The sequence below is a fragment of the Colius striatus genome, chromosome 6, assembly GCF_028858725.1.
Source record: "Colius striatus isolate bColStr4 chromosome 6, bColStr4.1.hap1, whole genome shotgun sequence".
NCBI lineage: Eukaryota > Metazoa > Chordata > Aves > Coliiformes > Coliidae > Colius > Colius striatus.
In genome coordinates, this window is record NC_084764.1 from 35,725,975 (window position 1) to 35,753,613 (window position 27,639).

The 27,639-nt window shown below is 49.9% G+C and overlaps 1 protein-coding gene across 3 annotated transcripts in view; it reads left to right on the plus strand.

The window, feature by feature from the left end:
- Positions 1-8,780: 8,780 nt before the first annotated feature.
- Positions 8,781-27,639, plus strand: part of SAMD4A (sterile alpha motif domain containing 4A) — a 112,969-nt gene continuing 94,110 nt past the window's right edge. For all 3 annotated transcript variants that reach the window (XM_061998441.1, XM_061998443.1, XM_061998440.1), the window contains exons 1-2: positions 8,781-8,995; positions 9,762-10,373. In XM_061998441.1, coding sequence (XP_061854425.1) covers positions 10,178-10,373 — 196 coding nt within the window. In that variant the 5' untranslated portion in view covers positions 8,781-8,995; positions 9,762-10,177. The remainder of the gene's footprint in view (positions 8,996-9,761; positions 10,374-27,639) is intronic.

Genomic DNA, 27,639 nt, shown 5'->3' on the forward strand with positions numbered 1-27,639 from the left:
ATTATGGTAAAAAGAGGCAGGAATCAGGGTCTGAGTTTCTCCTGCTAGTTTGTGTGTTGCTCAGTGCCCCCATTCCCTGATGAAGCTCTGTGAGGTCTGCCAGGGGTAGGAGCTCAGGGTGACATGTGGAACTGGGAAGACTTTGTAGTAACTGGTCACCAGTCACGACTTGTTCCATGGTCCTGATATCCAGAATAAACAAGGACTGGCCTCTGCCACTGCAGCAGACATGCAACCCCTGCAAAGGCTGTCCCTGATGTCCTGTGTATTTAGAGCTAATGTAATTAATGCCAAGAATAGCTGAATTGTATCTGTTACAGCAAAAGTCCCTCCCTGAATTACACCATTAGGGAGGCATATTGTCTCGCTGGAGTGTGCTGGGCAGGAAGAGCAAAGAGAAAACCAGAATTAGGGTTATATTTCTGGATAGTTTTAGTATTGTTACCATTTTAGCATTGCTTTGATGGCATACAGCAGCCTCACAATGCCCATGCATACCTGAGCACAGCTCTCAGGCCACAACTGAGCTTTGGAGAGTTCTGTGCTTTGCAGGGTCCTGCAAAGCCAGCCAGACCTCACTCCCTGCCTTGCCACCATTCTGTGAAGCAGTGCTAGCCACAGTCCCCTGGGATATTTATTTGCCCAGCTAGTCACCACAGAGGGGCCCATAAAGTCTCTGCTGAGCAATGTGGGATCACTCAGGCAGCTCTACACATTGTTTCTTTATTGGTTTTGTTCCCTCATGTCCATGAGTAACACGAGTAGAGATACGAGCTGGTAGTGCAGCAGTGGTTATACCTATAAAAAGGAGCTCCCACCAGCCTGGCTCCATAAATCTGTAGGAATGTGCAACACCTACATAAAGGCACCTTTGTCTGGATGCTGCTGCATCTCAACTAGGAGAGTTCTGCTTTCATTGTGCCATGTCATAATGGGAATGATTTAAAACAGTAAAAATACTACATGTAAACATAGCCTTAAGACTAGATGAAGTCTTCAAAAGACTCTGATATCTAAAGTGAGGAGTCTCTTTCTCCAACAGCATTTTGAAAAGCAATGATGTTATAAATGCACACTGAGGTTACTGAGCCTTCATTAGGGTTCAGGGAAACCCAAAAACCTCCTTTTACTCCTCCTCCCTGCTGTGGTTGTACTCCTCAGCCATAGAAAGGGCAATACTGTGCTGTTTGCCACAGTCACAACGTGAGGAGTCACTGCGTTTCCATTCTTCAAAAACCACCTGTACTACCTGTGCAGTGACTGAGTGCTCCTGAGGGTTGAGTGAATCCCAGAATTACTTCTGTGGGGCCAACAATAAATTATTTAGACAGTTAGTTGCTGTCTGGGGTTTATATCCTCAGTCTGCAGCTTTCCTGTATCACCAGAAGATTTGTACCTAGAAAGCTTTTCTAGAGTTTAGATGCCTTCTCCAGCTTTTTGTCTTCATCAAATGGGGGTTGTAATATTTATTTGTGATATTTTTCACTCTTCCATTGCATAGCCACTTCACATCTAATATTTCTTGGTAGATTTTTCAATAGTTGCTGTAGTTAGGGCACTGTGACAAGTCTAATGCATCACTTCTCTCTCAGCTCTATTTATTTCAGTGTCTATCAGCTCCTTGTGAGCAGTATGTTAACAGGATAGGGGGAGGATTGCTAACTTGTGAATTATTTTGATAGTTGCTCCTCTCCTTCCTTTTTCACTTTTAACTCTGCAAATGCTACTGAGTTCAGAGACAGTGAGAGCCCAGAAATCTACCGGGGGCCATCATGCTTCAGTCTCCTGCCACCAGAACTGGGTGTGAGATAGAGGTGTTCTGTTGTGGCTCATCTGGTCAAACACACACAGACACCGTGCTCGAAGCTGCTTCATTTTGGTCTCCACTTCCTGAGGATCCCCAGTTTCGTGAGTTTCACATCCACGGAAAGCCTAGACCACAAGCCCAATATGCTTCAGCTTGCAGGAAGCCTGGGGTGGGATATTGCTGGCAAAATTATGGCAAATGGAGAGAGTCGGGATCTGCTTGCCGGGGTTAACACACCCCTTTTTATGGCGGCACTTTTTGTTGTTCTAAGTAAGAACAGGGCAGCACTTTATGGCAGATGACAGCTTGAAAAGCAATGCTTTCACCAGCCACTGCTGTACACAGATACAAGACTGACAACCCAGCTGGTGCCTTTGTTTTGAAAGACACTGAGGGGCTGAAGCATGTCCAGAGCAGGCAGCAGAGCTGGGAAAGGGGCTGGAGCACAAGTGTGATGGGGAGCAGCTGAGGGAATGGGGGTGTTCAGCCTGGAAAAAAGGAGGCTGAGGGGAGACATGAGCACTCTCTGAACTCCCTGACAGAAGGTTGTGGTGAGGTGGGGGTCGGTCTCTTCACCCCAGTAGTGAATGACAGGACAAGAGGAAATGGGCTCTCGTTGCTCTAGGGGAGGTTTAGATTGGAGCTGAGGAAGAGTTTTTTCCCTGAGAGGGTCGTCAGCCCCTGTGCCCATCCCTGAAGCTATTGCAAAGCCGTGGTGCTGAGGGCCATGGGTTAGTGGTGGGCTGGGCAGGGTGAGGGGAGGGCTTGGACTCAGCTTAGAGGGCTTTTCCAACCAAAATGGTTCTCTGATTCTGTTCTGTTATTTGGTCCTCTAGCAAATTGTAAAGGTATTTGCCAGGAGCCACTGAATTCTCATTTAAGAATGGCTACAGCTTCTCCAGTCTTTTAATCTTTAAGTATCTTCCCAGAGCTGTGAAAATGTGTAAATAAGTCTGACAGCTCCTGTTGTCCCCAGTGCCAACTTCTTAACAAAAAAGTCTTCATCAAGTCCAGCAGCATTTAATGCTCTGTCATTACCCAAACCACCTGCTTTCCTCTTGTCCTGGAAAAGGTGTTTGATAATACAAAGGACTCTTGATCCTTTGACATACTTTGATAGGGTCATTTACGTCCTTCATTTTAGCAACATCTACCACAGTCTGACTGTTGGATCTACGTGCAGTAACCCATTTGACACTTATTTCACCACACCTCAAGGACTCAATATAGAACTCATTTAGTGTATATCTCATTTTGTAGCAGGATTTGGAGATGAGCTTTGGTCCATCTGAGTGACCTCGCCCATGCAAATCTCATTTCATAAGGTAGTTTTATCCCCTTTTTGTGTCAGCTTGTTTCCACGAGAATCTTCTCCTTTTCTTTTTTTCCCAGTTCTTGCAGAGAATATTGGTGATACCCATGAACACAGGAGTGGCACGTTTGGGGCATTTTGGCAGAGCTGCCAGGGTTCCCTGCTCCCCATGAGAGGCTCCTTGGGAAAGCAGTGACCTTGCCTGTGCTCTGCTGGGCAATGGCTGGAGATGAGCTGGGATAGCTGGGTTTGGAATATCATAGAATCATAGAATGGTAGGAGTTGGAAGGGACCTTTAGAGATCATCCAGTCCAACCTCCCTGCAGAAGCAAGTTCACCTAGATCAGGTCACACAGGAATGCATCCAGGTGGGTTTTGAAGACCTCCAGTGAAGGAGACAGCACACCCTCCCTGGACAGCCCGGGCCAGCTTCATCCCATTACCCCTTGTCCTGTCACTAGATACAACAGAAAAAAGGGATGCCCCAACCTCCTGACATCTGCCATTTTGATACTTGTAAATATAAATGAGACTACCCTTGCAGTCTCCTCCAGGCTGAACAGCCCCAGTTCCTGCAGCCTTTCCTCATAAGGAAGATGCTCCAGTCCCTTGATCATCTTGGTGGCCCTGTTCTGGCCTCTCTCTGGCAGTTCCCTGTCTCTCTTGAACTGGAGAGCCCAGAACTGGACACAGTACTCCAAGCAGGTATATACAGAACAACATTTGTAATCTGACATCTTTATTTATCCCTTGTTTTCAAGGAAGCTTGTAAGAACATCTGAGCAGCCATTTAAGTATCTGGTGAAGCATTGCATGACTAATCTGGTTCATCAGGGCATTGGGGCTGGTATTACCCAGTTAGCCATTTATAGACTTGCCAGCCTTCATTTATGGAGCACTCCTGTGGCCTGAGATGTGATGGGATGGAGAGAGACATGAGGACAGTGTGCAGGGCACAGCTGGGACTGGATCCCCTCTGCCAAACCCATCCTAAGCATGTGATGCCTCTTTCTGCAGCTCGCTCAATTTCCATGTCTTGTCACCTTCGTGTAGCTTTTTGTCGTGTCTCCAGAGGACTCAAGCAAAATGCAGAATGCCCCTAAGAGGCCTCAGTCGGTCATTTCTGTTTCCATCTATTCCAGCTGCATGCACACATGCTCATTAGGCCTATGCAGCCCTGAGTGTCACTTCTGTAGGCTTTGTGGAAAGCTGCTTGTGAAGCCAGGAGCATGAGGATCCATGTGAGCTGTTTCCCCCATGTTTACCTTTTGTGCTCGAATCTCCTGTCATTTTATCAGGTGAGAGCGTGAAGGTTTTCCTCCACCCTAGCATCCTGGCCATGTCTAACACCTCACCAAGCCTGGCAACTCTTCCACTCTCCTTTAAGGAAGTTCTCCTTAAATTACCACCACAGTGTCAGCACCAGGCACGCTTCGTTATTTATAATTAAGCTGGAAAATGCCTTAGTATGAGTGCTACTGACTTGTCTGGAGTTGGAACCAGGCTTCCAAAGAGAGTTGCTTGAAAGGGATAGCTAGGGAAGCAATTTCCTCCATGGTGTGTAATAATGCACATCTCTAAGCCTGTCTTGGAGCTGCTGGAGCCGGGGAGTCGAGCAGCTCTGTTGAGTGATGCCTCCTTGGGGATCAGTGTCCTGTTTCATCAGGGCCATCTGCTTGCAATACAGCCTCAGTCAGCTTCAAGTCTTACAACAAGCTGCTTTCATTGCTGGCTGGAAATGGTTTGAAAAATCTGTGTGTTGTAAGTAAACTTGAGGTAAGGCTATGGGATATAGCCATCCAGGGAGTTATCTCACCTGCAGGCATTTACAGGGTGTTGTTGCATGTGTAGAAGGGCCCAGAGCCACTGCAGAGCCATTGAGATGTGAGCTGGAGCTGTGCTCTGTGCCTGTGCAGACAGCTGGGTGGAAGAGATGGGATGGAACATCCCTCACGTGCTGCCTAAGAACCAGGCTGCCCCAAAGGCCCAGTGGGGTTTGAGTCAGGCTTTGCCCTCAACACACACAAAGGTCTTGGTTTTACAAAGACCAGTTCTGCAAATAGGTGCTTGCTGTTGATGAGATAATAAGGTTTTGCAATGCAAAAGCCTGCATTTATATTCAAGGGGCTCTCTGAAACTGGAAGAGCCCAATGAACTTTTCTGCTTGCTGAGTTAAATAGCCCCTTCACAGTCCCCTTCTTCCTCAGCTCCTCTTCAGTTCTGTGTCACCAGGGTGAGAGCAGCCTGTAGCACATTTGCCAGAGGTGTTTTTTGGAGAACCATCAGTTAAGCTGATTTGTTGCCTGTGTGTTCCTGGGGTCTCTGTGATCCAACTCAAGAGCAGCACGGGGCAGAGCTGACGTTGCTGGAGAGGCAGTCGCCAACACGCTCACAGCACAACACGACAGCACTTTCAGAGATGAAACAGGGTCTTCTCAAAGCAACCCTTTGACAACAAATGCAATAGGAGTAGGGCTTCCCACGCTGACCAGTATTTCCCAGTGCCTTCACTGGCACCCAGATGCTGACGCGTCTTCCCTTTCCCCTTCAGCTGTGCACCGATCTCCTGCCACAGCTCATGCCAGAGGGCTAAATGTGCTCTTCCTCTCAGCCCTCGTCCTCTACTGCCCAGCATCACCATCTCCTGAGTCGGCACACCCTGTTTGCATGATGATTTGGGCTGCACCACCTAATTTACTACTAACAGGATTTAAGGAGCGGCTATACATCCAAACTGAGAGCTGATCCACATGGTAGGGTGGTACATCAAGGCTGGAAGGTGAGCATTTCACACCCAGTCCCAAAATGATGCCAGCAAAATGCAACGTATGTAGACTTAGATCAGTTATTGCAGGCCTGGGATCTTCTATTTTCTTCAGTGCAGAAGAGCTCTGTGTCCTCTTCCCTCTGCCTCAAGTAGATCCCCGTACTTTGGAAGACCACTGCTTTTGTCACGGTGAATTCAGACCTGAGGCTGTCCTCAAACCCCAAGGCACAGAAGCAAGAGCACAAATTCAAATTTTGTGATGGCTGCCCCATCCAGTTTGGAAACACAGACCCACGTAGGGTTTATTATTTGCTTTTTATTTGCACTTTTCTTATATTTATTCCTTTGTGTTTGTTTTTGGCAGGGCTTATTCCTATGTACGGGTCCCCCACCCAAGCTAAGGAAAACGTTAACACCCCAGCGGCATCCCAGTTCCCACACTTTGTTTAGGAACAAATGGAAGAGATGTTGTGTTTAGTTATCTCAGCCTGCCTACCCTGATATTTTCACTAATACCTGGGCTTAATGACCTGGGAAATCTGGGCCATTGTGTGCTGGTGGATATACTCATCCTTCCTTCAGCTAAATATGTTATCGGATAGCTTCCACAGAGATGAGCAACTGCTTCCTTTGAACTCAAGAACCGTCAAGATTTGCTAATTTGCTTAGACCACCTGCTTGGCTAATATTACCACAGGCCTCTTGTTTTCTCTTTGAAGTGGTAAACAGAAACGTAGACAGTGGGGAGATGTTGCTGTATGGAGCCAGCCTGGCGTGCTGGCAGTGGAGGGCAGCCAGACCACGCTGTCAGCTCTGCCCTGGACAAATAACAGCACAGAGAATGTAAAGTCACGGGTTTGCCCTGGGACTTGCAGCTCTGTAGAAATGCTCCAGCTGGAGCCACGAAGACCCCTGGGTCCCCCAGGAATTGCCACATATAAAAATAGAGTCCTCCTGCTTCACTTGTGTTTGCACAGAGCTGGCTGGGGTGTCTCTGCCCCCGGGACACAGGGTCTGCATATTATATGCTTCACCTGTGGGGAAGAGAGTTGAATGTGGAGGTGCTAACAGGTCCCCTTGCCCCAACCAATTAGCCCCAGAAAAGGATATTTCCTTCCAGCCAGCCTGGGGATCCTTGTACCTCACTTATATCTGCCCAGGCACCCACCCCACAATGTGTCTGGTGATGCAGCAGAGCGTTTCTTCCACTGGTCACAGATGTATCTTTAATTACCATAGGAACCTTCAAACATCAGGATCTCGCTCCTCCACATGTGCTTCCTGGGGACACCACGGGGACTGTGGGGTCCTGAGTCGCAGGTGATTCTTTTTGGATTTATGCTCTTGATATCTGCTGTGATATCACTCATGGGACAGACTCTGTAGCTTCAGTCCTCCTCCTCTTGCCTGTTCATGACTTGGTGGGTGTGAGGGGACACCATCTCTCACCATTCAGCCATAAATATTCTCCTGATCGCTGCTGTTACCGCTTTAGATGTGCAAAACCTGAGAGGCATTATGGGCAAAGCCAGCTTGCCAACCCTTAAATTAGCAACGTGTAAGCACGTGGCGTTCCGCCTGGAGCTCCTCGTGCTGTTAACACCGATGCTTCCATGAGCTTTGCTCTGTGTTCTCATGCGAGATGTGCCCGCTGGCATGGCAGACGCTGTATCCTCGCAGCTCCACGGGCCATCCCTCCGCATGCCCGGACGGCGGGAGGACTGTGGGCACTGAGGTGGGGGGAAAGGGGCTCTTTGGGTGACCATTTATTAGGATGGAACTGGAAGGTGAGAGATATGGCTGGGGTTTGTTGGTGGGGAGCTCTGCTCCTGTTTGTTTCACACTGAAAGCTGAAGCATGTTAGGTGCAGGCTTGTAAGCGGGGGAGAGAGACCATTTGAACTCAATGTAAAAAAGCTGCTGGAAGCAGCTTGGTGGTCCTCATCCCGTGGTCCTGCTGCAAGATCAATGCTCCTGTTCTTGGGGCCAAGCATTCCCAGTGGCTTTAGGCAACTTTTATCTCATCACTACTTCCCCGAAAGGGTATAAGATTAGACATGTACATTGCTTTTCAAGCCAAAAGGTTCACAAACCTGCATTTTCCCTTTCTCCAGCACCCACCAGAGCACACAGCCACTTTTGGGGAGTGGATTCCCTCACCACCTCCTCACACTTGAGCACGTAACTTTTACACCTTACCCATCTCTGGGCTTCCCTGTCTGCCAAGCAATGTGGACACAGAAGTGCTGCAAAGGTGCCGGTGTCACCCTTTCCCCGGAGCTCAAACCGTGCACGGATCAGACAGTTGTTGTTCCCCACAAATAAACACACTTTAGACCTTTATTTATGCTTTATGAAGCCTTAAAGTCTGCTCTTCTCTCATTTTTTTGCTGTTTTATTGCAAACGCTTCCCTCCCCCCCCTCCCATTTCTCTTCATGGATATCCCTCTGTCACTCACCCCTTGAGTAATCAAATCCCTCAGGGGAAACAGCCCAAAAACTCACTGCTCAGAATTCACTTTCTCACCATCCCCCTCCCCGCCTCCCAGTCAGAAAACAACCCCCTTTCCTCCTCCTGCCATTACCTCGCAGGCCACTAGATGGTGGTTTCCTCCAGCGGGAAATCCGCACTTTGGGAAGGGACGTGGGGGGAGTGTGGGGGTGATTTTAGGGGTAGGGGCTCTTCTCCAGCTCATAACCCCCTCAGGAGTACCTCGAATTTTCGGGGGGGGGGAGGCGGGGACGCGCGCGCGCGGGAAAGCTGAGGGAGGCGGCGGGGGGGGGGGGGGAACGCGCGCGGCCGCGCGCGTTCCCCCCCCCCCCCCCGCCGCCTCCCTCAGCTTTCCCGCGCGCGCGTCCCCGCCTCCCCATGACGTCACCGCTATGCAAATGAGCGGCATGTGGGGAGCGGGGGCTCGGCGCGCCGCTGGGCTCAGTCTCGCGCCGCGGAGCCGCCGTTCGAGCCCCGCGCCCCCCCCCTCTCCCCTTCTCCTCCTCCTCCTCTTCCTCTTTCCTTCTTCCCCCCCCTCCCTTCCCCTTTCCCCGCCATGGCACGGCCTCCCCCAGCGCCGCGCCGTCCGCCCCAGCTCCCCGGGGTCGGCGTGAGTCAGGTGAGTGTTTTGGTGTGGAGGAGGGGTAACTTTTGGGTGGGTTTTTTTTTTCCGAGGGGAGGGGGGGGAACTTTTGTCGTCACCCACTTCTCCCCTTGAGGGGTGCGTTGCTGCGGTGGGGACACCCTCGGGGTGCTGGATGCGTGGAGGGGGGTGGTTGCCCCTCCCAAAGTGGGGGTGCTGGGTGCATGGGGAGGGTGCTTATCGTGGTTCTGTATGCATATGGGGAGGCCGGGTTCGTTCCCCCAACCCCCCCCGGCCAAACCGTGGTGCTGGATGCACGGAGGAGTGCTTATCCCAGGGTGCTGGATGCATTGCAGGGATTGCTTATTCCATCCCCCCCACACCAACGCGGGGGTACTGGGTGCATTGAGTGGGCTTCCCCCTATGCCTGGGTGCCGTGGGAGGGGAGTTCCCTCTGTCCCCCAGGGTGCTGGATGTATTTGAGGGAGGGGGTTGCTTATCTCCCACTCGCCTTAGTGGGCTGGATGCATGTGGGGATTGCTTATCCTCCCCCTCCGGGGGTGCTGGGTGCGCTGCACGGGGGTTGCTGACATCCCCCGTGCTGCCGGGTGCACCCCGGGGGGGTGCTGGGGGGGGAAGGGTGCATCCCCCGCCTCTCCAAACCGGGACGGGGGTGTCGGAGATCTGCTCGTTTGAGGAAGGGGAGGAGGAAGGCAGCGGGGCTGCGGTGCCACGGCCGAAGGCGAGCCTTCCTCCTCCTCCCGCCGCCTCCCTGACGCCCCCCTCTCTCTGTCTGTTCCAGGTGTGAGGCCCCCGCCGCCTGCCGCCGCAGCCTCGCTGGGGCAGCCCTGACGCTGGGCTTTGCCTTTTTTTGGCCTTTTTTTTTTTTCCTTTCCCCCCGGCCGCCCCCACCCCCCCTTCCCCCCCCCCCGCCCTCCCGCGTCGCCGTCAGGGAATCCAGCACTACACCGAAGCCAGAAGAGAGGGAGCAAAGCCCAGCCCAGGCCGAAAGCTGCGTCCAAAACAAAACCCACCCCATTTTTCTTTTTCTTTTTTTTTTTTCTTGCAAAGGAGATTTTTTATTTTCATTTTTCGTGTTATTTTTTAATCCCGGCCCGAATCGTAGGGGAGGAAGCAGAGTCGGGGCAGAGGGAGGCTTTCCCGGGTATTTATTCTCTCCCCCCCGCAGAAGTGTCGCCTCCGGCCGCCCGGCTCACCATGATGTTTCGAGACCAGGTCGGCGTGTTGGCCGGTTGGTTCAAGGGCTGGAACGAGTGCGAGCAGACTGTTGCGCTGCTCTCGCTGCTGAAACGCGTCAGCCGGACCCAGGCTCGCTTCCTCCAGCTCTGCCTGGAGCACTCCCTGGCAGACTGCACCGAGCTCCACATCCTCGAAGGGGAGGCCAACAACCCTGGTGAGTGGCTTTTCCTGACTTACTGGGGTTTTTTTTAAATCTTTTGCTGCAACCCTTCTTGAGCGACGCAGTAACGCAGGGGAGATTTAGATCAACCCGAAACACGTCAGGGGAGAGGGAGGTCGGGGAGCCTGGGCTCCCCAGCTCCGCGGCATTAACGTCTTACGGTTTATTTTTCAAACGGGCGATGGCTTATTTCAGTTTGATTTTTTTTTTTTCACAGCAAACTACTCCAGTCTGGTGTGGTGTAACTACGGTAGCGTGAATGATTGGTGGGTTTTTTTTCCTCCCCCTTCCCCCCCCTCCCCTGCTCTCCTCCTTCCTCCTTCCATGCAGTTTCCTGTGAAATAAGTAAGTCAGGTCACGTAGAGTCTGGATTTTCTAGGCTTCTTTTGGACAACGTGGCTTGCTTTGCTCTCTGCAGCGTGCAGAAGCAGCCTGCCTCTGCCTCAGAGGAACTGTTAATTTCTGAAGGTCTGGGCAACTGGCTTATCCTATTTTTTTATTTCTATTTTTTTTTTTAAATGTGGCAATTCCTGTTTCATCATTCAGATCCTGTTTGGACACTTTCCCCCCCCACCCCACCCCCTCTCCGCTGCTCTGAATGCTCCCTTGTGTTTCGGTAGAGCTCCAAGAAAACACGAGCAGCCCGGTTTGTGTTACCGACCGTAGCGGCTGCGTTAGGGAGAGGCGCACGGCTGCCAGGCCGTGTTCTGCTGCTCTTTCTACGCCGTTCCAAGTTACTCGGCTCCGCGGGAGTAAACGGGAGTTGGGGCAGGGTGGCAGTGGCAGAAGCCGAGGGTGCCGGTGCCGTTCTTCATGGGAGCGGAGTGTGTGTGCGCGTTACAAACACGTCTGTTGCCGACTGAGTGTGCGCAATGTCCGCGGGGCTGCGGGTCGCTTAAAGCCGACTTGCTGAAGTACAGGGTGCGGGCAGGGGAGGCACAAAGCTGTCCTTAACTTGTGTAGTTTTGGGTTTCCACCCCAAAACCCGCACATAAAAAAAGGAAAAGGCGAAGCAATTCCCCCCCCCGCGTTTTGTTTGTTTTCCCGTGGAGGGGGGAACTGTTGCTTTTGGGGCAGCGCGCGAGGGGAGCGGCCGGCTGCCGCTGCCTGCGGATCCTGCGGCCGGATCCCGAACAGAGCCCCCGGTGTTGCCGGGGCGGGAGGAATGCAGGGTCCTTCTCCAGCTGTTCCCTATTAGAGCACCGAGCCGGCAGGATTTGGCAGCTGCCTCTGCTGCCATTTGATGACAAGGTCCAGCGCAACGCGCCGTCTTCCACCCGAGGACGGATTTAAGTCCTTGTGCAGGAAACCGAGCCCGGGGCTGCTCCGGTGCAGAGGGATCGGGGCTGGCTGCGGCGGGGGGGTGGGGAGCGGAGCTGGAATTGGCCGTTCCCTTATATAGCTCGTAGGAATGCTGCTGAGTGCGTCTGGGCGCGAGGCTGCGGGTTTTATAAACAGCTGAAGGGCCGAACCTCATCCATTTGGGTGGGGAGGCCCTGGGGTGGGGGTGAGCAGGGAGGGAGCGTGCTCGCTAAACTCAGCTGCTCCGGGAGAAATGTGCAGCCTCCCGTGCCGGCCTCAGCATGGGCTCCACGCGATTCCCTCTGCAAGTCAGTGTGAGCAATATCTCTTTAATTTTGCTTTTCCATCAACTTTGCAGGTTTGGGGTTTTTTGCATTCAGGTTGTGGTTGTGGCAGCAGCTGTATCTCCCTGGGTTGGGTAGGTGATTGGCAAGAGGGTGATTTACCTCCTGCCCGTGGAATAGGTGGATTATGAAGGAAAGCGGTGTTCTGAAGTCTTTCTGGGTACAAAGTCACGTATTGCTGCCTGGGCAGCGGCTTGCTGTGAGCCAGGGTGGAAACCAGGTCTTGGACCCTTCCCATCTCCACTTGTGCTTACAATCCCTGCTTGCCCCTGTAATCCCCCTGAACCGCCCCTGGCATGAGGATCCCTCCTGCACACGGAGGTTGGCATCCAGCCCGGCCCTGGGTGCGTTGCGGAGCTGGAGCTGCCAGCACTTCCCTTGGCATTTCTTCCCAAAATGAACTGTTCCTCCAGGGTTTTCGTAAATCCAGTAGGAAAACCTGGATCTGGTGAGCTCTTCTTTCTCACCAAACACCCCCCTGTAAGATTTTTTTCCCGTGGGATGGATGTACGTGCATCCCACAGAGCAGGACGTGTGCTTTTTTCCTGACCTTTGTAATCCTGTTGCAGTGGAGGGAAGGATCTGAATGCTGAGGTTTGCAACTAAGAACTGTTGGGAAATAGCTCTTAGTCTTCAGCATTAATGCTGTTTTCTTTGTAAAACCACCTGTATTTTTAAAATCACTCCTATTCAGTGCATTTTTAGCAGTCCGGCATTTGTTGCTTGCCCGACAATGGGATCACACCAAGTTATTCTGAAGAGCAGTGTCATCATCTAACCTTGTGTTGCTCTCTATTGTTTGGACCCCAGTCTTTGCTTAACTAACTTGGACCTGATTCTCTCCCCAAGTGGGAGCTAACGTAACTTCTGGCACATTTTCCTGGCGTTTGCTGGCTTGGAAATGGTGGCTCCTTGCATCAGGTGCCCCACCAGCATCCTTGTTGATGTTGGGAGTGTGAGAGGTGCATGGCTACAAGATGTGGTGTGGTCACCTTCAGTGAAGTGTGGGTGAAATCCTCTGCCAGCGTTGGTCTGAATGCAACGTGCGAGTCTAATATGTTGGAGCAAGTATTCAAATTGACGTAAACGATAGAATAAAGAAAAATAAGATAAAACATTCAACAGTAAACTTACGACACTCTTAAGCAGCAAAAAGCGTAATCAATGTAATGCACCTGATCATTACTACAGGGGAATATCTGGCATTTTCCTCCATTGAGATACCACCTGAAACTTGGCCAAGGCTTCAGGAGGAACCAAGGGAATTCCCTTATCTTCTGGATTTTTCACTCCATGTAACTTTCAGTTGAGACTAATGATCTGCTTTCCCAGCCTTGAACACCAGCCCTGCACACACAGGAACAGACACATTAAAAGCATGAATCCATTCTCATAGACATCTTGGCTACATCCTTCACTAACACTATTAATTATTTTGCTAACATTTCATTAATGCAGCTATTGTCAGTGAAGAAAGTATTGTCTGTAAAGATGTAGCAAGTGCAATTATGGAGGGTCCAGCTGTAGGCCAGCTATTACCCATACTACTACTGTTTCCCAGGCCTTGGCAGGTGGTTATCCTAGGTGGTGGCTATGAGTTGCAGCACAGAGCTTTAGTGGTTTAACTGGTGAAGAATGCGGACTGCTGCTAATTCAGTTTGAGTGTGAATGGCGTGGCCTGCCATGCATGGAGAAGAGTATGGAAACCATACTATCCGTGCACAGAAATAGAAGTTTCAGGTATTACATAGTGCTATTTAAAAGCCTGCTATAACTTCCTTCCTTCCTTCCAGCCTGGCCTCGCTGGGCAACTTCAGTCCCAGCTGCTCAGAGCTGTCAGGATGCAGCAACCTCCTCTGAGCCCCCAATGAAGGTCAGGCAGGAGCGGTACATGCCCCGTGATGGGAATGGGATCTTTTCCTCTGGGATGAGGCACTGAGGAGTGCTGGGTACGGTTGCTCCATGGGGTACAGACCTGTGAGGAGATGAAGGAGGCTGCTGCATCCCTGAAACATGGCTTTGGGCATTGAGTGCAGGATATACTGCTGCTGTCACCCACTTGAGCATTTCCTCTTTAAACCAGAGGCGTGACTGGGTTGGGTTTTGGGTTTTTTTCCCAGACTAGTCCCACATCTCATGCCACCAGCCCCAACTTTGGAGTTGACACCCCTTCCTTGTTTCTTCAGTCTCTGATTGACAAATGCTCTGTGAATCTTCCAGGCGTCCAAACACCCATCTGCCTGTGTGGTAGCAGAGTCATGGCTTTAAGCTTTTGGTCTCAAAGGACAGTGAGCTTTCTTTGCCCTGTGCACATTAACTACATTAAGTACTTCACCTGTTGAGGCCAAAAATCTTGTATTTCATTTCAGCAGACTGTCAGGTGTCACAATGAGAGCATCAAAATGACCTACGTTTCTAGTCCTGGGAAGGAGTGGCCGGAGGAAGAGACAAGGGTTGCAGGGAGCATTCGTGTCTTTAATTAGACCAAGTGATGCAGCTGGGAAAAATGGCCAAGCACAAAGGTGCACCAGCTCAAAGGAGGGCTTGTGTGGTTGCACTTTTTTTCCCCCAGCTGTACTAACTGATCTATTAAAAGGTATGGTATGTTCCTGCAGACCTCACCTCTTACATCCTTAGGTTGCTGTGTGGCTCCAGCCCTACAACTGTTGCTGCCACCTCTGCCACAGACAGTCTCACAGCTCATTGGGGAGCTGCTGTCTCTGCTGTGCAAATGATGCAGTTGGCCCCAGTGACCCCGATGGAAAACTATCACAGTGCCCAGTTTGAGGATAGTTCCCTTCTTTTAAAGTGTTGGGTTTTTTTTCCTGGCTTATTGTTGCATTGTGATGCTGAGCTCTAGTTTGAGTGCCCTTAGGCTGTGTGAGAGCATCTCTGGACTGTCCCCTTGGAAGAGCTGGAGGGGCCAGGCAGATGTCCTACAAGGAGGACGAGGTGAAGAGCTGAGGCTGTGCTCGGTGGGAGCAACAGGAAGCTTTAAGCGCAACGCTGGATGTTGGCGTTGCATAGTACCTCTGCACACTTGTCTCTGCCTGGAGAGGGGTGTGAGCAGCCCAGTCAACTCTGCTCATTAAAAAAACATCATCTGGGACTCTTAAATGGGATGGACGCTGACATTGAATGTATGTGCTGTTGCTCGAGCTGCTGCTTCGTGCTGTGCCCAGGTTTTGTTTGCAAACCCGAGGGCTAAAAGTTATCTGTGCTCAGTTTTGTTTTTTGAGAACAGCAAGGGGAGGGTTGTAGAGGTACAGAGCAACATTAGCCAGGGGCTTTGAGCGAGGCCACCCACCCAGTATTCTCTTTCAATTCAAAGCTAGTTTTATTTTTCAAGAGGCTTTTCAGAGTAGCTGTGGGAAGCCCCGCTGGCCAGCGTTTGGCTGGAGGCAGGAGAGGGCTCCCCATAGCCCTCTCCCTGGTGATGGGGCCTGGGGGAGATGCCTCAGGCTGTGTTCTTAACTCCTCTGTATTTTTATTTACTGAAAACTGCTTCCCCGCACCCCGCGGCTCCTGGCACTGGCCCCCTGCAGCTGAGGGGGGAGGGAAAAGCTCCCGAAGTGCTGGCAGTATGAATGGGGAGGGCTGCTCCACAGGGCAGAGCCGGGGAGGGCTGGGTGGTTTGGGTGGTGGCTGGGCTTCTTCCAGCACGGCAGAGCTTGCTGGGGAAACATCTGGTTTTTTTAGGTGGCAACGCTTAAAATGGGAGAGGGAAGAAAAACTGAACTAATGAGAATGATGTGTTTTGCTGCCTGGAGCATCATGCGGTGCAAGCAGGTCTGGGCCATGGCTGCACTGCCTTCTCCCAAAGAGACTTTTCCATACTTTGCAGTGTCCTTTTAACCATTTTGTCATATAATGCCTGGCTTGGCAAAGGACCTGATGGCAGAGTTATTTCCCCTATTGACTGCAGTTGGGAAAAATCCCACGGTTGAAGGGCATGTAAAAGATGCAGAGAAGTATTTCATACATCGCCATGGACCAGGGCTGGACTCCTCTGCCTGGACCAGCTTTGTCCATTGATTTCTATCCAAATGCCACCCTTCTCTTTCTGCAGCTCGAGTGCTGTGTTCAGTGTTGGGCCCCTCACTGCCAGAGGGACACTGAGGGGCTGCAGCGTGTCCAGAGCCGGGCAGCGGAGCTGGGGAAGGGGCTGGAGCACAAGTGTGGTGGGGAGCAGCTGAGGGAATGGGGGTGTTCAGCCTGGAGGAGAGGAGGCTGAGGGGAGACAGGAGCACTCTCTGCAACTCCCTGACAGGAGGTTGTGGTGAGGTGGGGGTTGGTCTCTGCTCCCCAGTAACGAATGACAGGACATAAAGAAATGGTCTCAAGTTGCCCCAAGGGGGATTTAGATTGCAGATTGGGAAGAGCTTTTTCCCTGAGAGGGTTGTCAGCCCCTGTGCCAGGCTGCCCAGGGAGATGGGGGAGTCCCCATCCCTGGAGCTGAGGTGCTGAGGGCCATGGCTTAGTGGTGGGCTGGGTAGAGCGAGGGGAGAGGTTGGGTTTGATCTTAAAGATCTTTTCCAATTGAAACAACTCTGTGATTCTCTATAGATATCTCGTGTTTGCACTTGGAAAAGTGCTTGATTGAGTTCTGCCCCACAACAGTGGGTGCAGGGAGGTTGGATGTGAAGGGGAGGAACTGCACAGGGCATTGCTGGTGGTGTTTTCCAGCCCCTTGAGTTAGGCATTGGTGGGAAGGGCTGAGGATAGCTTTAGATGTGGAGATAATGGTTCTACAGTTGGTTCTTACTCAATTAAAATCTAGTTTGCCTGAGATTGAATGGATGGATTCAATGAATGGATTGAATGGATGGATGAGCAGAATGCTCTGCTCATACACCGAGCCCTTGCCCGTGGATGATAATCTGCACTGTTATGTCCTTTGTTATGTTAGACCTCAGCATCTGAACAGAGCTGTGTGCCTGTCTCACCACTTGTATTTTACAGCTTTGCTTTTGGGCTGGCTGCTCTTACAACAAACAGTTGATGTTCTGCTCAGCCAGAGCTTCCTGCAGAACTTCCCTGAAGCAGTTGGTGAATGTTTCTGTGAACCAGGTGGATCACGGTGTAAATTCCAATCTTCTACAATTTCTCAGGCTTTGGCTTTTTTTTTTTTTTTTCTCATCTTCCTCCATCACAAAGCACCTCTATTTAGTTTGTGGCTGACGAAGGCAGTTTTTTACCAAGCTGGGAGTTCTGTTTGCAGCCGGTGTGAGTAACTGAAATAGTAATTAATGTGAACTCTTGCTTTATTTTAAGATGCATCTGTCAGTGCTGCAGCTCTCCAGCTTCATGTTTGTGTCTAGTGTTACCTCAGAGAACTGCTTGGAGAAAGGGCACCCCTTGCACTCCCACTGCATCCAAGGCCCTGGGGTCAGAGGTGACATCTCCTTGGGGCTCAACTCATTGGAGGGTGGAGGAGCTGGTGTGTTACAGCGGCTGCTGGGCTGTGTTTTGGGGTTCCTGTTTGTTGCGTGGTGCTGAGGGAGTGCAGGAGCCTGGGGCAAAGCCCAGCTCACCATGTTTGAAACCCTTTTTGTCTGCAGAAAGCTGGGAGCAGTGCTTGGCTGCAGTGACCCCTTCCATGAATCGTGTGTGTGTACATACCTCTGAGCGTGCACATGCCCTTTGTATTTTCCTTCTATTTCCACTGAATAAACAACAGCATAACTTTTTTCTTTACTGCCTCTTGGTTATGCAAGAGCTGCTGAGGGATCTAAGAGAGGCTGCAGGCCCGGATACAGGGGCTTGTGTGCTCACCCGTTTTCTCCTAAAAAATGATGTCTTTATCCTCTAAGGAGACCTAGAGGTTTGCAGCAGTCACTGCTGAGCATGAGTTTGGCAATGGCAAGCAGTCAAGCTGGTGGCTTTCCATCTTGGCACCAGTGCTTACAAATGAAGTTGAGACTGGAGCAAGTAGGTCCTGTCCCGACTCTCTGCTCGCGCGCTGCTTCCTCTCCCGCAGCAGATCTCATCAAAGCTGGGATTGTTTCTCTGCTGTTTTTTCTTTGGAAGGGGTTTTATGAGCAGAGGGGGTTGTGTTTCTGTTGCAGGAGGACTGGATTTCTTCTCCCAAAGGGCTTGGGATGGTCTCACCCATCTCATGATGGTGGTGCAGTGTGGTCTGCTCTGATTCTGACCAGACAATGAGCCCGGTCGTGGTGAGAGAACCACTTCCAGAGGCAGAAACTCTGTTTTCTTTGCAGCTGACAGGTGCATGGGCTTTTACTAGCCTTTCCATGCAGGAGGCAAACACATGTAAGGCAAGAGGAGATGGAAGTGAAAGATTTATTGTTGTGGGTTCACCTGCCCAGTGCCTGGTTCACACCTTGAAGTTTTGTCAGTGTCTTTGCCTGTGGTGACTCTGTGGCATGGTGTGGTTGCATCAAAGGTTTTGATGATGTAGTGTGAGGGGTTTTTCTGCTGGGGCTCTGCTGGCAGAGCTGTGTGGGTGTGCATGTGGTACAGCACCTTGTCCAAGGCTTCCTGGGCTTGGGAGTCCTGTTTGGCCTAAGAAAAGACTCTGCTCACTGATGAAGTCTGAAACTGTGGTGGTAACCATGTATTTTGCTACTATTCCGTCTGCTTCCCTTTGCAGACTTTCCTGCAAAGAATCAGTACTTTGAGGTACGGTGCAAAAACTTTCTTGTATGAAAATAATCCACAGGGCAGACAAAGCCTTTCTGTGTGTGTTGCCATGCTCCAGCAAACTCCATGGCCACTGCATTGTGAGCATGGGGCTTTCTGTTACAGAAGATAGGGATGGATGGTGCTGGTGACTCTGTTGCACCAAGGGCTGAGCCAACTTCTCCCCCAGTCCCTGAAAGCCCTCATTGACACTGGCAGGAGCTGGATGTGGCCCTGTGTGTTGAGCTGTGGTGCCTGAAGATGTTGTTTTACTTAAAGTAACGTTAATATTGTGAGTGTCATCTGCAGGATTCGGCAGCTTTGCTCTGCTCTCGACTGAGGCAGCCCTGGAGTGGAAACACAAGGCACTTTAAAAGCTTCTCTTCTGTTACTGATCCTCATAAGAAAAACAGAAATCTGGAACTAATTACTTTTTTCTTTTTATAAAACTTATTTCAGACAAACCACAAACCTGCCTTATTTTTAACCAGTTAGTTCTCCTGATCCCTGCCTACACTGTTGCCTGGTGGGATAGAGGCATGTATTGTGTTTGGAGTTTTAATTGTTGTTATAAGAAGTAACCAAGTGAGTGGATAGAACAGGGTTTGACCAGGTTTAGCTTGAAACGTTCTTAGAACTCGCTTTCAGTGCCACTGTGGTTTTACTTGCTGCTTTGTTTCCTGGAGAAGAAAAAATGCTGAACATCATGGATCAGTTGTTCTTGTCCTCAGGTTTTCATTAATGTCCCTTTCTGCCTGTCCTTCATCTGCACTGGGAAGTGAAGGAAGAAAATCAGAAGAGAAACATGTAAAAAAAAAAAAAACCCACAACTTTTGTTACAGAGAAACTTGGCTGATCTGGTGTTTGCAAGCAGAACATAGTGTTTCTTCAGCAGCTGTGATCTGCATTCATGCATTTCCCTGGCTTTCATAGTTTTCCTGTTGGGATATTCATCTTGTTTCTCATGCAGCAAACATCAGTGTGAATTTTTTTCTACCTTTTTTTTCTGTCTGTTCCCCAGTGTGCTCAAATTGCCCAGGGGGTCAGCTTGGTTCTGGGTAGTTTCAAAATCTTACAGTTCCAAAGAAGTGGATTATTTAAAAAAACCCAACAAAGTCCCCAGGCTGTTTCCCTCCAGATAATGTGAACCTAGATGAAATGCTGAGTTCTAACTACCTGAGTGACCTTTTAAGATAAGAATTGTTATTGACTGATGGTATTAAGTTAAACTGATAAGAGTTCTTTTTAAAAGAGCAGGGGAAAAAAACCCCAACAAATCCTTCAGTAACCATAACAACTTGTTCAGCAACGCCTGGGTAGCACACAGCTCCTTCCTGATGCTTGAGATCTCCAGGGCAGCCCCTCAGGGGCACCAGAGAAACCTCCCTGGAGCTTTGACTTGCTGCTGTGAGGGATGCCTGGGGTCACTCAGCTGCTCTTGTTGCTGTCAGCCCCTGAATTTTCATCATCCGTAGGGAATTTTATCTGGAGGATTGTGCTGGTGAGTCAGGTGCTATGGGTTTGGGTGTGGTAGGAGGGATGGGTGCAAGGGGAGAAGGTGCTGGGAGTAGGAAGGATGCTTTGGGAAGTCAGAGAAGGGTGATTTTGATGGTCTTTGCTTAAGAGATGAGGAACCAGGCACAGAAGGTTTTTCCATCCTATGTTCTGCTGTCAGCCATGGCAGAGCCCTTGGAATCCTATCAGGAGCTGGGTTCTCATCTCTGCACCTCAGCAGAGGTACCAGCTCCTATTTTGAGTTATTACAATGGAGTTAGGAATCTGATGAGAACATGCAAGTATTCAAAGCTTTCCTTCACCCAGATGACCCTGCTTGAGATGTCTGCACGTGCTGCTCCTGGGGGTGCTGTCAATTTAAAGCAGAAGTCACACTTTTCATAGAATGATAGAATGGTAGGGATTGGAAGGGACCTTTAGAGATCTTCCAGTCCAATCACCCTTCCAAAGCAGGACCACACAGGAACGTGTCCAGGATGGTTTTGAAGACCCGCCGAGAAGGAGCCTCCACACCCTCCCGGGGCAGCCTGGGCCAGGACTCCCTCACCTCAACAGTGAAATAGGTTTTTTTTCTTACGTTTAAATGGAACTTTTTGTGTTCCAGCTTCTTCCCGTTACCTTTTGTCCTGCCACTAGATACAACAGAAAAAAAGTGATGCTGTGGACTTGGTTACCTTCTGTTATCAAAGAATCGCGGGAGTTATGGGTTGCCACTGAGATTATTACAGGTAAAGAAAACCAACCATGAGCAATTTATTTTCTTACTACTTACTTTTCTTCTTGCTCCCTCATCCCTTTGCATTTGTATTACCTGCGTGCCAAGGGTTCCCGCGTTTGTGGAAAGCTTACGTCCACACTCACGACTTGCAAGCAGGGGTGAGCCAAAAGGTGCAGAAGCAAGAAGCAGCAGCTTGGAAAGTACAGAGAGCCAGGAGGCCTGAAAGGAGAGGTCAGGGGATAGGCCTGACAAACACAAAAATGTCTTAAAATTAGATCTAGGAAAAAAAAACCCAGAAATGCATCTGAATATGTACCAGCAGAAGAGGCAAAGGTGTGCAACTCAGTGTGTCTGTTCGGGAGATCAATTACTCAAACCTGCTCGGTTAAAAGATTCATTGCAGCAGCATGAGTTCTTTTAACGATGGCTCTTAGCACTGTGTAAAGGTGTCTTCTCGGACTGCACTTGCTAACCTTTCATCACATTATTCTGAAGCAGTCAGTTGGATGCTGAATGCTTTTTGTAGCTGATGTCAAATCTCGGTCAGCCGGAGAGCCTTTATAAATAAAGGTGTCTGCTTGTATTCAGGCATACGTGGATAATAGCTGCTGCAATTCAGCTGTCCAGCTCGGCTGCCTGGCTTTTATAAATGACTGATCAGAGATTCCACTGAGAATGAGTATTTAAAGGGATGGAGCTGCTAAAAGTAGTCCCTGGACTGGAGTACAGTGAGGCTCTGTCCCTGGGACAGGTGGCTGGCGTTGTCTCCTTCCACTGGTGTCCTGGGTTTATATTTCACATCAAGTAAAGGTTGCATTAATAAAACTCCTGTGTTGCAGTTGGATTGCAGGGATCTGCATTAATTTTCTGCAAGCAGCACTTGAGTCTTTCCATTTGCCATCTTTATTTTATGGGAGCCGGTAAACGCTCGGAGATCTCTCTGGACAAGCCACGGCAGCTGGAGGATACTGGTTTCTCTATGGAGTGGAGGAATTTCATCAGAGGAGCTATTGTTTGTCTGTGTTCTCAGCCTTTTGGCAACTGTTCTTTAGATTAACCCTACAGAAAGGGGAGGGTGCTCTTTGCTGGGTCTGCAATAATTTCAACCATGTGGGCAGATGCTTTTGCATTGTTAGAAGTCAATGCTGGTTGATAGTAGGGAAGCATGGTGTGGGGTTAAGGCGTGAGGGATCCCAAGTTCTTTAAATCCCTCCTGAAGTCGAACTGGTTGTTAGAATCAATGTTCAGACTTAGGTTACCTGCATGCAGGGCTCTTTTAAAATATCTTTCTCCGTGTGTTTGTTTATTGGTATCCTGCAGCTTGAGTCCTGGTAGAGCTGTTTATTCCACTGTGTATCTGTGGGCAATGTGTTCCAGGCCTTTTGCCCTGTGCATCCTGTGCAGAAAACATCTCAGAAGAATGTGCCTTCTGTGGGGTGACTTTTGTTTGCTTATTTTTTCAATTAAAAAAAAAGAAAAGGTTGCTAAAGCTTTTCCCAGGAGAGAGTCAGCACTTGTGAGCGACTTCTTACATTCCTGGGCTCTTGTCCCTGTCCTGCATGGGAAAGCAGGGCTGTCCCTGCACACAGCTGATGCTCACACAATGGTTGCTTTTTGTTCTCCCCCAAGCACCAGCCAGACTGGGACCCATGTGCTGAATTGTAACATAAATAGGTCCCACCTCAAGGATGGGAACAAAGCGAGATGTACTCTGCTGCTTGATGAACCCTGCTGCTGAAGGATCTTAGTTGAACCTACTTCTGCAGGGGGATTGGACTAGATGATCTGTTAAGGTCCCTTCCAACCCCTACCATTCTATGATTCTATGCTTTGAGCTGGGTTTAATTCCAGTGGGCAAGTTCTGCTCACCAGTGAAATGGATAAAAATAACTTCTTGAGGGTTTGCATGTAACTATTCTGAATTTATCCTGCTGAATTTGGCCCTCTGGCGCTGGTGGGAAATGTGAACAACTTCTCTAATCCTGCTGGGGCTACTGAATCTGGCAGCTATCTCCTTGATTTGGAGAAAGCCCTTTGTGATACTGAATCTCTTTTTCCATGGAAGCAAGTCATGATGTTCTGGAATTAACAAATAGATTCTGCTGGCAAAAGCTGTTGTGGGGGGTGTGACTCGAGAGAGACAGAGCTCCTCACTGCAAACTTGCTTGGCTGCAAAAGCTTGGCACATGCACCTTTCTCCTCTGGGTAGTCTGGTCTTGGTGGAAATGGGGACAATGTGCTGAGATGAGTTGGAGGCCAGTGGCCTGTTCCACAGGGGTCAGTTCTGGGGCCAGTCTTATTCATCATCTTCATCAACCACCTGGATGAGGCAACAGAGTGTACCCTCAGCAAGTTCCCTGATGGCACCAAACTGGGAGGACTGGCTGATTCCCCAGAGGCTGTGCTGCCATTCAGCGGGATCTCGACCTGCTTGAGAGTTGGGCAGAGAGGAACCTCATGAGTTTCAACAAGGGCAAGTGCAGAGTCCTGCACCTGGGAAGGAACAACCCCATGCACCAGGACAGGCTGGGGGTGACCTGCTGGAGAGCAGCTCCAGGAGAGAGACCTGGGAGTGCTGGTGGGCAGCAAATAAACATGAGCCAGCAATGTGCCCTCGTGGGCAAGAAGGCCAATGGCATCCTGGGCGGCATCAAGAAGAGTGTGGGCAGCAGGCCAAGGGAGGTTCTGCTCCCCCTCTGCTCTGCCCTGGTGAAGCCTCATCTGGAGTCCTGTGTCCAGTTCTGGGCTCCCCAGCTCTAGAGGGACAGGGAATTGCTGGAGAGAGGCCAGCACAGGGCCACCAAGGTGATCAGGGGACTGGAGCATCTTCCTTATTAGGAAAAGCTACAGGACCTGGGGCTGTTTAGTCTGGAGAAGAGAAGGCTGAGCGGGAACCTCATCAACACTTAAAAGTTTCTAAAGAGTGGGTGTCAAGAGGATGGGGTGATACTTTTTCCTGTAGCGCCGAGTGACAAGACAAGGAGGGGTAATAGACGTAAGCTGAAACATAAAAAGTTCCACTTAAACTCCATTGGTGCCGAGGTGAGGGAGCCCTGGCCTAGGCTGCCCAGGGAGGCTGTGGAGGCTCTTTCTTGGGAGGTTTCTAAACCCACCTGGACATGTTCCTGTGCCCCCTGCTGGAGGGGAACCTGCTTTAGCAGAGAATTGGGTTGAAGGAGCTCTGCAGGGCCCTTCACTCTCCACTGTTCTGTGGTACATTGAGCCCTGCATGGGAGCTGCAACTGTACCCAGTCCTGTGGTCCTGCTGCATGCTGGAGTTTACATCCCATGGTCTCCATGCTGCCAGTGACAGCTCAGGGTTTTGAGGTGCCCACCTTACCTGGGGCTCTTCCTGAGGCAATGGGTGCTTTGTGATGAGTTTTGCTGTTCGGGTTGGTGGGCAGGGAAGTTGAGTCATCAATCTCGTGCTTCTGCTTGAGGTATGAGGATGACAGTGTCTGATTTACTGGAGCAATAAAATCTGATGGTGGATAGCGAAGAGCTCTGGTAGTGGGTTAGGAAGTGGCTGGAGATAGCCAGACTGGTGTAGGTCTGGAGGGGTGAGCACTTCCAGCTGCATGGTAGCTTGGGCTCATGCTTTGCCATGGATGGATGGTATGGATGCATTGCCCATCTGTGACCCAGCATGGTCCTTCCCAGGGGATACAGAGGAGAAATGGGAGCCTGTGAGCTGATGCTGAAAGGTGATGGAACTCCTCACTTGCCATGCAGCAACTTCTCCCTCTGCCAGTGCCTGCAGAGCCAAATTCAGCCCCCAGCTCTCATTAGTTGCCAGCTCTGCAGAACACAACCGACGTTTGGGTTTTGTTAATCTGATGTGCATATCTGGGTTCAGTTTACCCATTCAGTTACTCTAATTTGCTTTATTATGCACAAAGAGATTAAAATGCATCTGGCAGAGAGGATTAAAAGTTAGTAATCTGTCTTTTAAGGAGCACACTATGCTTTAGGATTTCCTTTCTAGGTGTGCAGAGCTCTAACAGAAGCAGGTAGTATCCTTTGTAGTTGCAGTTTTCATAGGGAGAGCTCATTAGAGCTAGTATGATTGCTGAAGCAAATGAGAAATTAATGAATTTAAAACACAGGACTAAATCCTACCACATTAAAGCAGTAATCATGATTTAAGAGCTTGATTTTGGTGTGGTGGTTTGGTTGTGTTTGGGGTTCTTTTTTTGCATGTGAACCTGGAGCAATAGGATTGCTTTACCTTTTAAAGGATTTAACAAGTTGCTCTAATTTTCTTTGAATGTTGCAGTGCTGCAAAATAATGCAGGGTCAGACCAAGCATAACTAATTCCAGTTTGAAAGCAGAGGGTAGCCGGTTTCTCAATAGACTTACAATTAGTGCAGGAATGCTCCTGCCTTCAAGAGGGACGTAGCAGGCAATGAGACCATGGGAATCTTGGTAAACAGAAATATGTGCTTGGGGATTTTCTTTTTTTCCCTTTTTTTTTTTTGTACAAGAAGTGAGAACCCTGTAAAAGCCAAGGTTTAGTTTAAGTTTGCTTGCTTTCATGTGTACTTCTGGTCCAAGAGGGTTCGTGGCAGGAGGTCAAGACATGGCAAAGGTGCCTTTGCATCCCTCAGGGGCTGACAAACCCCTCTGAGAGTGCTGTCTTTTGAGTCCTCATCATTTGGTTTCTCTGGGTTTACCTGTGCAGAGTGTCAGGGATGCTGAGAACTCCTGGGGTCTGAGTTGGTCTGGTGCTTCACATGAGCCCTGCTGCTCAATCCCAGCCGGGCTTTCAGGGGTGATCACCTTGCTATTTTGCAAAATGGTTTTGTTGCATCTTTAAGACTTGTTGTGACTATTGACTTCATCATCTTGATACCAAAAAAACCCCCGAACCCCTGGCTGTTTCCTCATAGCTGTTGGTGTGCTACAATTCTGTCCTTCCCTGTAACAAGAAGCCGAAAGCATCATCCTGCTTTTCATGTAGCAAGTGCCATAGTGTGTGTGTGGCCAAAGCAATCTTGCTTTAGTCATCTGTGGGGATGCTGCAGCGTTTCCTGGCTGCGGGGCCACTCCGATGGATGCTGTCGATAGCAAATAACTGACAGCCCATCGCCTCAGTGTTTCAGGTGATGCCCAGGGCCTTCCACTGCCATCGTTAAGGAACCTTTTCACAACTTGTCCCTTACTGCACGTGTCAGTTTTGCTTTCCAAGGCTGCACTGCTGCCACAACCTGTGTATGTCCCCCTTTCTTCCATACATCATGATCTGCTGCTGCTGCGGGTGGCCGGGAGCCTGGTGACACTGTGAGCATGAGTGGGGAAAGGGGAGCTCCCGTGCCTTAGCTCCTGTTTACATTCCCTTTGCTTGTCCAGAGAGACTGTTTGCCCAATGTAGAGGTTGCTGGTGAGGCAACTGTGAGGCAGTGAGGACACGTCCCATTTCCCACCATCCTTTCCCTGGCGGGGGCTGTTGGAGCCCTGGGGCTGCCCCATTGCTGCTGGGATGCAGGTGCTGCTGCTCCCTGGGCCGTTCTGACTCTTCCCTGCACGGGATGCAGCCAACACCCTCCCATCACCTCTGTGCCAGCTGGAGCCCTGCCAGCAGCACCAGACCTCCCTGGGCATCACTTTCCTGCTGACTGAGCCACGGCCAAATAAAAACCATTTCCCTTTCTCCACCTCCTACCTGCCCCACAACTCCCGGGCCTCAGGGAGGGAGAAGCAGCTGTGGACATCTCTCCAGCCATGCCTTGGTCTGCTTTTATCTCCCTTAAAATGTCTGCAGTCCCTGGTTTGCAAACACAGACAGCTCTGCCTTGCTTCACTGAGGGGTTTGCTATTTTTTTTTAACTCCCAGCTGCCCCTGGCTGATAGAATTTATCCTGTTGTGGTGGAAATCCCACCATGTGTTCTGTGCTGGGGTTTTTTTTTGTCAGCAAAGACCATATGTTGCAGCTTCTGGGAGACAGCAAAGCAGTGTTAACTTTTCATCTTCGCCTTCGCTAATTTACGGGGTGAGAAAGCGGCCTGAGTGTGTTGTTTTTTAGGAACTGGGCATATACTGATAGTACCAGTGTCAATACTGAATAACTCAATAAGCTGAGGAGTGCAACAATACCTAAAATTAAATCTGTGCTTAATTGCTGGGTTATAAATGGCAGCGTTTTCCCCAAGTGGAATTAATTTATTATTTCTCAGTTGGCGACACAAGACTTCGGCAGCACAAACCCCACAGTTCACGTTAATACAGGAATGAGGAGCTTCCAAAAGGTGCATTTGGCATTTGCAACGCGCAGCACAAATCTAACAAACCATAAACTCTGTCAAAACACCCTTTAAGGTGGTAATTAAAACTTTTTAAAAAGCGTAGAATAGACGAGTGCATTCCAAATTGTGACTTTTCAATGAAGCTCTTTCATATAAAACATTGTTTCTTGCCAAAACAAATTCAAAGGCATTTTTGTAGTTTCTATTGGGGAAGGAGGAGTGTTTATTCAGCCTTTCATGTTGGCTGGGCTTTTTGACTTTTATTTAAGAAAAAAAAAATAGGAGAAGCCAGTACAAAAAGAGGGATTTTTTTTTTCTGAACATGCATTACAAAGTCTCACTCTTGTCTTTCCCAAAGCAACGTGCAAAAATGGCCTGAAGGCTGGAGTGGGATGCAAGGCTCTCCCTAGCCCCCAGAGCTGCAATCCAGAGGTGATGAGATCCCTTCGTGCGTTGCATTTAGGGCAGACACAGGGCCCAAAGCAGTTCTTAACG